Raw genomic sequence first — 14,745 nt, 5'->3', positions numbered from 1 at the left:
TCACTGCTGTGCTCACTGCACAAGGGGTTTAACACTCCAAAGTGTAATTGGCTTCAAAATGGGAAATGGGTACCCCAATGTAGACACAGAAGATCTCTTACTGCTTGTTTTCAGTCCGAAGGGAATTACAGGAATAAACTGTAAATAAAAGAACATGAACAAAAACAGCTTAATAGAGGCAGAAGAATCTGATTCATTCATGGCTGCTTTATCCCGTACAACAGAGGACTCTGTCTTTAACTATTTATCAGTATCATAGACCGTATAACACATGGACGTGGTCTCAGTGACATCACCCCTTGGTTTCTGAAGAGGCATTACATAACCTAACAATGGTGGACACTGTATTAGGAGTTCTGACCTCAACTAACTTTTTATCAATCTAGAAACTGACAAAGAAGTGAAGGACTTGAGCCCCCTAGCAAAAAGCTTCAGTATAGTCAAACAGATGCATTATAAAATGATTCATCCCATAGCTTTTCCCAGTAGAGAAGTTAACCACTGAGACCAAAGCTGTTTTACAAGTCTGTAAACATGTTTACCTCTGCTGTTAAGTTGGGCATTGTAACATTGGTGTTAGTAGAACTTCCTGGGCTTTTGCAGCAGAGGCAGGTTAAAGAGATAGAGCTGGCCATAGCCCCCTGAAATATGATTGGCCACCCAAAAATCCTAAATTGACTTATTGCAAGTTTTGGGTGGCAGGACTTGTGTTCAATTCCATTATCTGGGCTGTATTGCGAAAGACTGCTTGTAGCTTTTCTCGCATTTCAGTTTAGCCCATTTTCTTTTTTTAAGCACTTGAAATTGTGATTTGGACAAAAAACTATTGAAGCAAGTAAAATTTTAATAAAACCACTCTGTATTACATTTTAAAGTAAATAAAAAAGGGGTTTAACACTCCAAAGTGTAATTGGCTTCAAAATGGGAAATGGGTACCCCAATGTAGACACAGAAGATCTCTTGCTGCTTGTTTTCAGTCCGAAGGGAATTACAGGAATAAACTGTAAATAAAAGAACATGAACAAAAACAGCTTAATAGAGGCAGAAGAATCTGATTCATTCATGGCTGTCAGCTACTTTTAGCTGACAATGAAAGCTTTATCCTGTACAACAGAGGACTCTGTCTTTGACTATTTATCAGTATCATAGACTGTATAACACATGGACGTGGTCTCAGTGACATCACCCATTGGTTTCTGAAGAGGCATTACATAACCTAACAATGGTGGACACTGTATTAGGAGTTCTGACCTCAACTAACTTTTAATCAGTCTAGAAACTGACAAAGAAGTGAAGGACTTGAGCCCCCTAGCAAACAGCTTCAGTATAGTCAAGCAGATGCATTATAAAATGATTCATCCCATAGCTTTTCCCAGTAAAGAAGTTAACCACTGAGACCAAAGCTGTTTTCTGTACAAGTCTGTAAACATGTTTACCTCTGCTGTTAAGTTGGGCATTGTAACATTGGTGTTAGTAGAACTTCCTGGGCTTTTGCAGCAGAGGCAGGTTAAAGAGATAGAGCTGGCCATAGCCCCCTGAAATATGATTGGCCACCCAAAACTCCTAAATTGACTTATTGCAAGTTTTGGCTGGCAGGACTTGTGTTCAATTCCATTATCTGGGCTGTATTGCGAAAGACTGCTTGTAGCTTTTCTCGCATTTCAGTTTAGCCCATTTTCTTTTTTTAAGCACTTGAAATTGTGATTTGGACAAAAAACTATTGGAACAAGTAACATTTTAATAAAACCACTCTGTATTACATTTTAAAGTAAATAAAAAAAAATAGAAAGGTATTATAGCATATTGTGGTTACATTCATTTTAGCAGTTAAAGTAGAGATGGTTAGTTGCTCTGAAAGGGTAAATAAATACTGTTTATTTATGTCCTTGTGTGTGCTTATACTACATCACACCCCTGCAAAAGTCAGTGCCCTAGTTTGGCCTCCCCTGTCAAAAATGTCCAGTCACATTCCTCAAATGGAAACTTGAGGTGCTGCAGCAACACGTCTATCGAAGGCCTCGAAGCACTGTGAATAAACAGTATTAATGTTTGAAATAAAAATAGTAAAACATTAATTTGAAACATACTTATTAGTGCTGAATTTGAATTTTGAGTGATCCAGCTTAAATGGATCAACAGTCATGCTAGCAGCTTTGTGAGTCTGTACACAGTGATCCTAGCCGGGAATAGTGACATGCTCACTGTGATGATGGAAGCAGGCAAACATGAAGCCTGAGGTTTAACAAGTAGACTGTTTATTATGTTCAACATGTGTGTTGCAGCAAGTTATCATGCAAACTTTATGCATGTGACTTTTTGCTGCATGTAAAGTGTTAGCAAAGCCTTTTTTAAAGTCATCAATTGTTTTGTGGACTAGAAATTTGAAACCAGGTGTTCAGCATTTTGCCTGTCACCATCTGTTTTTGTTGTTTTTGCGGAGCCAGAAGTGACCATATTTGGGAGACAGGGTGGATATATTGATATTTCTCTTTCTAGGTTAACAGGTCACCAATGTAGTCAATGGTGAAGCATACCCGGCTCTATCCTCTATTCATTTATCAAACGAGTATCATGCTGTATTGATTAGGACTAGAAACTAGCAATTAGGAACATAAATTAATTAAGAAATGTTAACTAGGGAGTTAATCATCTGAGTAATGGGGTACTCTGCCCTCATTAGGGTTGCAAAATTCCGGGAATTTTCAAAGTTGGAAACTTTCCATGGGAATAAACTGGAATAAACCAGGAATTTACTAAATTGAAGGTTGGCTCTTAATAGGGAACTTAAATATAGTTGGGGAAAATATATTTTAGTATAATCCTGACTAAAACAACCAGATTTCATGCAAGTACAGTTAAATATCTATGCTATTCCGCAATCACATGCACATAGCACACTGCTTACTGCAAGGCTATTAAGACCATGCCCCCTACATGCACTTTTTATTTGCATGTTGGATGGGACTTTGTTGGGATTGCATTTTTGTTAATTTTTGAATTGTTGGGTCGGGGGTATGAGTAATATTTAAGTCAACATTCATGTTTTTGATCTACAATGAAAAAATTGATTGTTCAATAAAATATTTAACAATTGATAAAGTTCTTAGAAAGAAATCTGTTTTAGCTGGACAAATTGCACATAAGTAGGTGTGGATTTATCATGGCATAGATTACCATACCTAAATGGTAAACGTTACATATGTTAGAGGAATGCAGCCTTTAAGGTGTCATGTTGGCATATCAAGTTCTTGAAACAATGAGTCGATATCCCTCACAGAAATGAAATTGTGCTTCTGTTGTTCAAACAGTCATGCCAGATATTTTCCAGATTCCTTGGTCTTGTGTTTACTTGTTTTTCCAGTTAGTGTTTGCAATTTCAAAATAGTTTCACAACCAGTCCATCCTACATGACGCACTTCATACATAAAGATGTCTGAGAACACAAAAGTGATTTCTACTTTCGAGTAATAAAAGACCTGACGCCTTCATAGAGCAGATTGGAATATTATCGTGAGAAAATAATGACACAGTACAATGAAACACCTACGAAGTCACTGTGTGGCATTCACACAGCGGAACAGAGTGGGTCCGTGTGACGTCAGCCCCTGAGTGATGTTGATGTGAGGCTGCCGTGGAGTGCAGCAGTAGGAGTGATCACACTCCAATCTGGGTCAAAAACAGGCAGGTTTTCTCCTGCTGTGCGGGGCAGACTAACAGAGGAGCTCATCTTTGAACAATATTTAATGCAGAGGTTATCAAGACAGGGAGATCTAATCTGCTCTCAGATCAGTTTGGAGATTGGGTGTGCAGCTTCGCCGTGCTGGAGGTCAGGGCCTCGGGCTCCTGATGGACTACTATTGATTGGGGGAACGTGGCGATACAGTTGCAGTCGCTCAGCATTGATTTTCTGCAAGTGCAGGAGTGGAGAGCAGGCAGAAAGAGAGAGCTGGACCAGGGGGAGCTGCCAGGTTATCTTCTCAAATATCCGGATGTTTTTTTTTTTCTCTTTGTGGTACTGACCTTCTCTGAGTCAAAGAGATATGTCTATGTAGACATGAGCTCAGCAGCTACAGTAGACACACTGTTTCAGCAGCTCTAGCAGCTCATCAAACATTACACCTAACAAACAAAAAGCTCCACATCAGCGCAGACAATAACTCAGACAGTCTTTACTTTTCATTCTAAAATGATTTAACATAGTAAAAGAGATAAAGGTATGATTATGTATGAGAATTTACCAACTAGGAACAGTTAATCAAGAATTCTCAAAAGCATACTTCAGTTTTTTGGGGTTTTTTTTAGAACATTTTTCATTCTTTTTATTTGACTCCATTGTTTCCATTCATTTGCCTGTTGGCTGAACATTAACATGCAGGGACTTGAATTTTGCCTGAGATGTAAAATCCATCACTCTGGAGATGTCAGCAAGTGCTGACAGTCAAAACTCCAGAATTGGCTGTGAAACTGGATGATTCAGAGAGCAATTATATCGTAAAACCACTAATTCAAACAATTGACAATTAATCACAAAGGAAAATGAACAAGATAATTTGAACCATTTAGAAATGATTTATGTTCAACGCAGGGAGCGATTTATAGATTCTTTACTTGGACGTATAGCAGACTTTCAGCCACACCTACAAGTTATACATTGTGCAAACACCTGCTTCATTTTTACAGGCAATGACCCTGAAAGGGTTTAGAAAAAAAGGTTCACTGTGATGTAAAAGCTTTCTCAAGCAATTTTGTAAACCTCTGCTAACTTGAATTAAGCTAATATTGAGATTAATTGTGAAAAACGCAGCATGTAAGGTAGGAAAATGCATACATGGATCAAAAAACACTTTTGGAAATGGTCAGCAGTAATGAAAAGTAGATCCGCAATTTGTAAGAAATCTGCTTGGACATGCAGAAACACAAACTCCTCTTAGCGTAATTATAATGCAAAGACTGCTCAGGGCTTATTATATTTATTGTACATTTACTCAAAGGGGTTTATATATTTATTTTATTCTGTATGAATTTTAATTAGGACTTCAAACACTCGAGCTAGGGTCGGCCAAAGCGGGGCTTCCCTTTGATCAGGCGTCACTCTACCATTTTTTCTCTCCTCTGTTTCTTCCCTTTGGGCATCTTCCTCCTAATAGGCTCAGAGTCGTCGGTCCTGTCTGTCGTCAGAAGGTCTATCTCTCTGTCTGTCAGCACAGATGAAAGGATGTGAGATATTTGCTGTGCCCCCGGGGTGCAGGATGCCTTTTTGATGAAATTCAATGTTGGACAGTAAACATTATGTTACCTCTCTGACATGAATGTAGCTGTCAAATAATGCACGAAAAACCTGCATCTTTATTTTAGCTGAGGGTCTTTTGTTAACTCTCTTTCACCAGCGATGACTCAGCCATCCAGAGTAACCTCAGAGCACTTTGTACTTTTTGATCTTGAGGACTCCCGACCTATTTTCTGCTCCTGTAGATGAAGTCCTTGTCTGATCGGTCTATAGAGCTTTTTTTCCCTTTCTACCTCACCCCCACTTTCCCTCTCTTTCTCTCTCTCTCTCCTTTTCCCTCTGTCTGGGTGCTGTGTGTTAATGTAGTGAAGTGGCCCACCGGTCAATGAGCTTGTATTAACACCTGACTCTCAGCCCTAGCTGCTGTTTGTTCCTCTATGTGGGGTCCCGTGGGCCCTCCCCCGGCAGAGGCAACATAATCCAAGATCAATAACAACATCAACAAGAAGGCAGCTGGAGAGAGGGAACAGTCTTTTACATACTCTTCTATATATGTCTGCTACATGTTTTCCTCTTCATCTAACATCTGTGCCAACTTTTGGCAGCTGTCGGTTCTTTGAGAAAGGAGGTAGTATAGGCTGTAAGTTAAAAACATTCTTTCATTAGGTATTGTCGGTTTTGGCCTCGATTAAAGCCTTAAAAGAACTGCTTTAGGATAAGACATACTAACAACAACAGTGTGGTGCTGGTAGAGAGTGTAATGTTAGTCAAAGCTAGCAAAATGTTATTTCAGATCAAGCCTTGAGTCAGCAATCAGTGTTTTCCACCAATAGTTGTGTGTTTTATGTTGAATTTTTTGCACTATGTGCAGTCTTATTTGTTAAAATCAGGGGTATGTTGTGTCGGGTATGAAGTGCTTCTAGACGGAGGAGTGTCCAGGCTTTTTGATTGACTGATTTATACAGGGGTGGCAAGAAATTAATACCATTTACCATTTATTTACCTCCTCTGTATCCACTAATTGTATCCTATATTTATTAACTTAATAATCAACAACAGATTGGTAATATCATCTGAGTATAATTTTTGAAGGACCATAAAAAAAGGTTGTTCAAAGGTTGTGAAAGTTCTAAAAAGCATTGCAAGGAAACTCCTGAGCACTGTCATTTGAAGGTACATTCTCCAGCAACATTTTAATAAACATATAGCTAGCTATGTTGTATTTAACAGTTAGGCAGTGTGAAGAGGTTTGCTCACAATATTTGATGGACTGGTTCTTCTTATACACCTGTCTTCTGAAATAAATGTACAAAGTGTTTTTCTACCATCTAAAGTCTCAGCAAAGTAAAACTACAGTTGCAATAAAAGCTACTAGCAGCCTGTTGAAATACAGCTCAGATCATTGATTTAACTGAGTCCCGCCTCTGATAACGCAAGTAGCCAATCATAGTTCCACATCTTGTGGTGGCAGCGGGGTTGGCTAATCATATTATAAGGGGGACCATACCACCCCTGGTCCCCCCTCTGGACATGCCCCTGCTCATTGATAACAGTATTACTTTCACTTTCACTTTCACATAGCTTGTTTATTTTTATTTAACTACAGTATGATATAATTTTGTGTCATTACTTTGAAGTTATTTGTAGTCGTTGCCAAAACAACTGTCAGTGTGATTACCATGAACTGCTTAGCTAACTTTTGTACTCACGTAATCATACCTCTGTTGTGATTATATTTGGCAGTGTGTCTTTGCATGTAACGCTTACATTCTTTATTTATTAATTCAGTTATATCTGATGCTCTTTTATGTAACTTCATCCATAATTTGTCACTAGTATTAGAGGGGTGTTGACTTAAATGCAAGTCTACATATGGACTTAGTATCAGTAAGTAAAAACTGATACTGAAATATCTAATTTTCTTCTTTTTATGAGCCTTTTTTTGAATTTTATCTTTCCAAACATTTCCTCAAAACTTCCAACAGCACTCAGCTCTCCTGTGCATTACCTCCTTCTTCCTTTTTCTATTTTCTCGCTTTATATTTCGATCTTCCTTCACTCTCTCGCACCCTTACTAGCACTCTTGCTCCAATGCTGTAGAGGGGAGTGCAATTTCAGAATGATCTGCCATCCCACCTCTCCTGGATCAGCTTCAAACACAATATTTTGTGCCACTTTGTTAGTATCGACTCCTCCTTACCTCTCCCTCTTCTCTCTCCCTCTTTCCTGTGCTCTGCAGGCTCTGGCCATGAACGAGGTGAGCGGGCCCGTCGTCCAGGTGGCTGAGCCGCAGATCGCCATGTTCTGCGGCCGTCAGCTGTTGCACATGAACCTACAGACGGGCCAGTGGGAACCGGATCCTCAGGGCCGCCAGGGCTGCTTCAAAGAGCCCAATGAAATCCTCTCCTACTGTCAGGAGGTACGGTGCTGAACCTTTCAGGGGGAATTAAAACAGTCAGTCAGTTTTTAAAAGACTGTAAGAAAAAGAAGACTTTGTAAGAATATCAAGTAAAGGAAATATTTTTGTTTGTTAATTTGCTTTGTCTTGCATCTCTCCTTAAATCTATATATTCAATCATATATAGTGACATGATGGTGGGCGGTTGGAATAGTTTGCTATTTCATGTGTGCCACCATCCTCTTTTCCTCCTCTTATTAATTCACATGTGTATACTTCTACATTAGCTAATGTTATCTTCTGTGAGGTAATCAATGTTACACATAGCTCCCACATACTCCTCCATCAGAAGGATTTATTTGAAGTCAAGGCAGCCAAGTGCCACCTGGTGGTTAAAGTAGATATGGCAGGTACAGGGAGCAGCAGCTTTAAGCCTGAATGGGTATCTGGTAATAGGATTAGCTGACACATTGTGAATCTGGGATTCTTTTAGAGGATTTTTTTCTTTTAGAAATATTTAAAAAGCATCCTAGTGTGCATCATCATCCATATTTAGCCAAATAATGAGTCTGTGCTTCAAATGAGTGGCCTACATACTTAAGGAAAATATTTGAGACAGAATACAGAACGACCATGAATGTTAATAGAGATGATAACTTTAGAATGCCAAGTCCAACATGGCTCCAGTCAAAAGCCTTCCATAGCCATGCATAGGTAGTTTGCATGACTCTTCCCCTTGTCAGTCTTCTCCCCACTGACTGTGTCCTCCCCTCTCTTCTTCCCTCATGCTTTTTTTTTTTTATCTATCCAAACCTCTTCTTTAACCATCCTCCTCCTCCTGCCCCCTGCCCCTCTGTCTGCCCCCTTCTGTTCTGTCAATACATCTACCTGTTTCTGTGTCTCTGTCTTCTCTGCATGGACCTATTCATCCAGGTGTACCCAGCGCTTACCATCTCCCACATAGAGGAGTCAAAAAGACCCGTCACCATCCCCGCCTGGTGTAAGAAAGGCTGGGGCCACTGCCAGACACACTCCTTCATAGTGCTGCCCTACCGCTGTCTAGGTAAGAGCAACACACTGACCTGCCTTCAGATGATAACAATGTGGGAAACAAAGGATAAAGACTTCTTTTATATTTCTATAGGTTCATTATGTCATGTTTGTAATGTCATGCCATCAGCATTTTGCATGTACAAAATATTGTACACTGATTATGGAAGGAGAAAGACAGGGGTTTGAAAAATATATCCCATAAGGCAAACCACATCTTTTAGTTGTTGGTTTTTTTTAACCAGTAGATCAACAAGCTAATAAAGAAAAGTAAGACTTTTAGGAAAAATGCTGGATCGTTTGTGTTAGATTAGATCTCCCTGTCGTGATAACCTCTGCATTAAATATTGTTCAAAGATGAGCTCCTCTGTTAATCTGTTGATCCAATCCAATCCAATCCAATCCACTTTGTATAGCACATTAAAAAAAACTATCAAGTTTAGCGAAGTGCTGCACAGTGAGGTAAAATAAGTTAAAACACACAGAACATAAAACGGTGTCAGAAAATAAAATAGAATAAAGTAATATCATGATAAAACAAATAAAACACTTAAATAAATAAATAGAATAAAAACACTGTAAGAGCAAATAAAAATCAAATAAAAGAACAGACAGAGACAGAGACCATTAGCTGATAATTATTAGATTAGATTGTTGGAAGCCATTTCTGTCAAAGTGTTAACCCACCAGGAGTAGCTACTTTAACATTTAGCTTAGCTTAGTTTAGCTTAACTTATCCTGTTAGCTGAAACACTGGAAACGGGGAATCTAGTTTTGTGCCACAGTTAAAGAAATAATCCACAAATTTCTCCAATCAAAAGGTCACATGTTATTAGTTAAATGAAATCAATCTTCTAAAAGGTTTGTTTTTTTAAGATGGATTGTCTGAGGTACTATGATACGATTAGACACAGCACGGCACGACACGACACTGCACGGCACGACACGGCCAACACGGCATGACACGGCACGACACAACATGACTTTATTTTCCCCCTATGGGAAATTTGTCTTGGAATTCAGAACTACATAGCCTCCTCCACAAGTAATAAAATGAAATCATTAATAAACCAACATGAATCCAGATGCTAACATAAAAACACATACCAAAGGAAACCGCAGACAACATTTATCACACAAGATCTGCATAAAATAACATAAATATACTAAACGACACATGGTGAGAAACTGGCCGTAAGGAAGCTTCGTTGATTTATTGAACCTCAGTTTGACCCAAACATGAATGTCGATGTAAGTGTTCATGTTCACTACATTCAGGAATGTTTCAGTTCTTTACCCTGCCGTCTGAAAGTCCATTTGTTTGAGCTCTTGTCATGAACTCAACACACACACACACGTGTTCCTACGCCTGTAGGGCACTGATCAGCTGTTAAGGTCCATGATGAGTGAGTTAACTTGACTTTTGAGTAGTACACTGATATATTGTGGATTTTGATATTGGTGTATCTCAGTTTGACATTATTTTGAGCAACAAATGCAGAACATTACCAGGCTGACAGAGTAATGGCTTCCTCCTCTTTTTTCCTTTTAATAACTTTTTTATAAGATAGAATAGGCTATACCACTTTTTTAATTTTAAAGACTTTATTTAGATAATTGTGTTCTTATTAAGAGTATGTGAGTCATTAAAAGAATAATGTCACATGTCTGTAGTATGTTTGTCCTTTGGTACATAAGGTAGCACCAAATCTAGGAAGTCACTTAACAATCCGTGTATTGAATAAAACAAAAATCCATGTGTGCCTATTGTATAACTATAAGAAGTTAATTTATGCAGTGATATAAAGCAGGATGTGCAGTTTAATAGACAGTATTAAAGAGAGCGGCCACGTCTGCCTTAAGCCACTAGGGGGGCGGATAGGCTAACAGAGGATGATTAAATGAATGAGTAATAAATAGTGAGTCAGTCTGGATTCATGACACATTTTTATTCTTGTACACAGCGTTTTAGAGCTGGCTTCAGCTTATTTAATTTCTGCAGTTCTGCCTGTTGTATGGACCAACCCTTTCCTCCATATATGGGCCCTAAATATTATTTAATAGCCAAACTGTGTGGACTTGTTTGATGATAAATATGAACCATACAACTTTTCCATTTCTTTAGTTTTATTATATAAAATGAAGTGCTCATTTCTGATCGATGTAATACATGTATGATATACATTTTAACTAAGCTACTCCCTGCCTCAGCTGCAGATTATCCGCTCAAAGTGCGCCATCATCACAGATTTAAGCGTACTGTTAATCCAAATGTATGAACCAAATCCCCAACTAACTGCTGTCGTTCATTTTCCTGATTAAGTCATTCCTCCAGACTCTTTACATTCTAATTAAAGCCCGAAAAGCTCAATGCTCCTCGCTCAGACACAGGACATTCTTGGATAAACTCTTTAGATACTCTCTCTGCTTTCATTGACCTCACATTTTCTTCTCCCCTACTGCAGAAGGCGAGTATGTGAGCGAGGCCCTACTGGTGCCCGACCGCTGCCGTTTCCTCCACCAGGAGCAGATGGACGCCTGCGAGAGCTACGTGTACTGGCACAATATTGCTAAGGAGGTAAGATAGTTGTAGAAGTTTTAGTTGTTCACTAAGAAGCATTAAATGAATGTCTCTGAATTAGATAAGGAAATGTTGTCAGCCACATGAAAGCAGAGGAGGATTTTCCACTAGTACATTTGTAAATATTTAACCCTTATGCCAGAATGAGCTCTCCACTGTGTATCCAAAGCCCCTTGTGTAGTGTGTTGTAACAGCTCCTAGCAGACTAGACATGTTTGAATGGTTTTGTGTTGTGCATCATATCACACTTATTTGTACGCCTACCTGAGGTGTTTGTTGCAGAGGAGGCTCTTTCTATCTCCTCCTTTCAACTTGTATAATGAGAAAACTCAACACTCTGACTCATTTTACCGAGAATTTACAACGTTCCTCTCACTTTTCTAATTCACTGTACAATCATTTTAAATCTGTGCATTAGGAATGTGCTGCAGAAAATCTGGAGCTCCACAGCTACGGGATGTTGTTGCCATGTGAAGATCACTTCCGGGGGGTTGAGTACGTGTGCTGCCCAGGCCGAGGAAGCTCTAACGGTAAAGGGGAGATGGAGGAGAGAGACCCCCCTGCTGGTCCTCAGACCCTCACAGCCCAGTCTAGCGGAAAATTCAACTCAATGTAAGATGAATCAACCTGATCCCACACATGTTTGAGGGTGAAAGACTCTGTGTTTGACATTATTGGATTGTTCCACTTGTGTGAATGTTTTTTTTCACAGCACCAAAGTGACGGCTCCCACTCCAAGCCCCTCACCTGACACCGATGTGGACGAAGCCGATATGGAAGAGGAGGATGACGAGGTGGTGGAGGAGGAAGAGGAAGATGATGAAGAAGAGGAAGTTGATGAGGAGGAGGTGGAAGAAGAGGAGGAAGAGGAAGCCATTGCTGTGAAAGATCCAGAGGAGTACGAATACCCCATTGACTCAGGTCCGTACCAGACATCAGACTATCTGGACTCCTTCTACTACGAGAAAAGCCACAAACCTACCACCTCCGCTCCTCTGATGAAGGGCGACAGCTGTGAGTGTGCATCGTCTGTGAATACTGCACTCAGTGTTTAGACAATGTGGTTAACAAAGCAGTCAGATGACTAAACAACTACAGGCAGAGTCACTCCTACTCTCTCAATCTTAATAGTTATAAAAGACAATGTTCAACACTTGTCTGCTGCTCTTTTTCAGCCAGTAACCAGAGGATGGCTCTGTTTAGCAGTGCACATAAGCCTGTCCTACTCCATATCTGAAGTAGCTGTACATGTTGCTTAAATTATTTGGACACACATCAACTTCTGGCCCGCAGTGACTTTCGTAGCAGTGTTAGAGCAAATGGAAAAAATGATCAACATACATTTTTTTAAATTAGTTTACCACTGTGGGAACATAACATTTTGCTACTTCCAGTTTTGGTTTCTTTATAATGTGAACTTTATTTGCTATTTTGTCAATTTTTACATGTATGTAGGTAATACAAGAAGAGAAGGCAGTTACTTTCTATTCTTTCTATTCTAACATTTCTTATCCAGAAACATAAGAAATTGGAGAAAGTATAAGTCTGTAAATATAACAAAAAGTTAATGGAACAAGGAAATACTGTTGTATACATGCTGTCATATTGAGTTATTAAGTTTTACTTATTTCCTTTAATTAACAAAATAATTACTATTGTAACAAATTCTCATTTTCATTCATAAAAGTGAAATTCATATTTATAGTCTCTAATTTCGACCTCCAGTCAAACCCAAGCTGACGCACGCACTCATTTAAGGCCTCTTCTGAACTTGTCCCACACAAGACTCAAAGCAAATTTGTACACCACATTAATCTGATGATATAATTCAGTGTTTTTCAACCTTTTTTGAGCCAAGGCACATTTCTTACATTAAAAAAATCCGGAGTCACACCACCAACCAAAAGTGTTACAAAATGACACATTTAGTTTCTCAATTTATGAATCTATTTATCTGAGAGAGGGACTCTGGCTACTTCTTTGACTGTGTCAGGGCGAAGCATCTCATTTACAATGGCTTTTGCAGGTAGTATTAATGTCTCTGCCACAGTGTGTCACTTTTTTGATTTGGCTTCGAGTTCAGATAGTAAGTAGCTAGCTTTAACAGCTCTCGCAGACACTAATGTAGTTTTTCTCATAAAAGCTGTCTTTTCAACCACCCATATTAAGCTCTTCATCTGGGTTAGAATTTTATCCAGGGCCAAGTTTGGATTTTTTATTTTTCCTTTTCGAATATTTATCCTTGTCACATACACCTCTCGCGCGCATCATTAATTCTATTGTCTTAATTTAACAAGGTCATAAGTGCGCTTTATTGCCACCCAGTGGGTGGGTAGCACAGGTCAGTATGACGAGTATTGAATTACTCAGCCAGTCACTACATTGCAGGTACAGACGCACTACATGGCAAATTATTTCCAGTATATGAATAATATTTTTTTTGACTAATTAAGTGAGATTGGAAAATGTTCCACGGCACAGCGGTTGAAAATCACTGATAAAAATAACTAATCCTTAAACATTTGTGTGTTTCATTTTGTGGGTTATCTCAGAAATATCTGTTAGACCTGCCCTTAAAATAATCTTAAATGATGCTCCAGTATGGCTTAGTGCAAACCTACTGAAGCATTCCTCATCGCAGTGGTTGCTGGTTTGACTCCTGACCTCAACCCTTTACTGTATGTGATCCCCCAGTCCATACCCCCCACATGACCTGTCTGTCCTCGGCTGTGCTATCAAATGAAAGAAAAAAGCCACAAAAATAGCTGGACAGATAACAATGATAACATTGAACATCTTCTAATTCCCAAAATATAAATATAAAACCAGCTGTTCAGAGATGACATCGCACAGCAGAATGGGATCATTAACTTGTCTTTGTTGACTTGGATTAGTTATATTTCTAATCTAGAATAATGGATAGTCTTTATCAGGGTTGTAGTGGCTATTTGACTTGGTCAACTTACAAAACTTAAATCTCAAATCAAAAACCGGCCACTGGGCACGGGGAGAGTGGATCTTACACGGTGTCCAAAAAAGTGTCAATGTCCAGCCAAGTATTCAGTGTTTTGGCGGTTTATTGTATAGCAAAAAGCTTTGCTCAAAGTTAGCATCTCTTTCAAATCTCCAGGTAAAAAAACATTCACCATCCCCGGTGTCCGCCCCTCCTATCTTACCTGCCCATATATATAGACGTCATCCGGTGCAAAACTATCAACCTATAAAAGTGAGTAACAAAATATACTAATACCCCTATGGCATCAAATTGAATTACCTTAAATTAAATAACAATAAATAAATCAATTGATTGAAGTAAAAATAATCAAAAATGCGAAACAAGGTAAATAGCTCCAACAAGGGTGTCTTGGACTGAGTATTCTCACTCAGTTAAGAGATTTTCTGTTGTTTTTTTAATGTCTGTTTACCCATTTCCTCTGATTGTAGAGTGAAATTGTCTCCCCTCTTGCTCACTGCATTCTTAGCACTCAC

The 14,745-nt window shown here is 39.0% G+C and overlaps 1 protein-coding gene across 3 annotated transcripts in view; it reads left to right on the top strand.

The window, feature by feature from the left end:
* The window catches only part of aplp1 (amyloid beta (A4) precursor-like protein 1), a 51,210-nt gene that overhangs the window by 27,318 nt on the left and 9,147 nt on the right, over positions 1 to 14,745 (top strand). For 2 of the 3 annotated variants that reach the window (XM_034697572.1, XM_034697573.1), the window contains exons 4-8: positions 7,467 to 7,646; positions 8,559 to 8,688; positions 11,141 to 11,253; positions 11,675 to 11,868; positions 11,969 to 12,270. In XM_034697572.1, coding sequence (XP_034553463.1) covers positions 7,467 to 7,646; positions 8,559 to 8,688; positions 11,141 to 11,253; positions 11,675 to 11,868; positions 11,969 to 12,270 — 919 coding nt within the window. Of the gene's footprint in view, positions 1 to 7,004; positions 7,115 to 7,466; positions 7,647 to 8,558; positions 8,689 to 11,140; positions 11,254 to 11,674; positions 11,869 to 11,968; positions 12,271 to 14,745 lie in introns of those variants that run through there. The other variant, XM_034697574.1, reaches the window with a different exon arrangement.

Source organism: Notolabrus celidotus, chromosome 12 (genome assembly GCF_009762535.1).
Source record: "Notolabrus celidotus isolate fNotCel1 chromosome 12, fNotCel1.pri, whole genome shotgun sequence".
In the NCBI taxonomy this organism is placed as follows: domain Eukaryota; kingdom Metazoa; phylum Chordata; class Actinopteri; order Labriformes; family Labridae; genus Notolabrus; species Notolabrus celidotus.
Note: the sequence above shows the minus strand (reverse complement) of the source record. Positions and strands in the feature narration are given on the sequence as shown.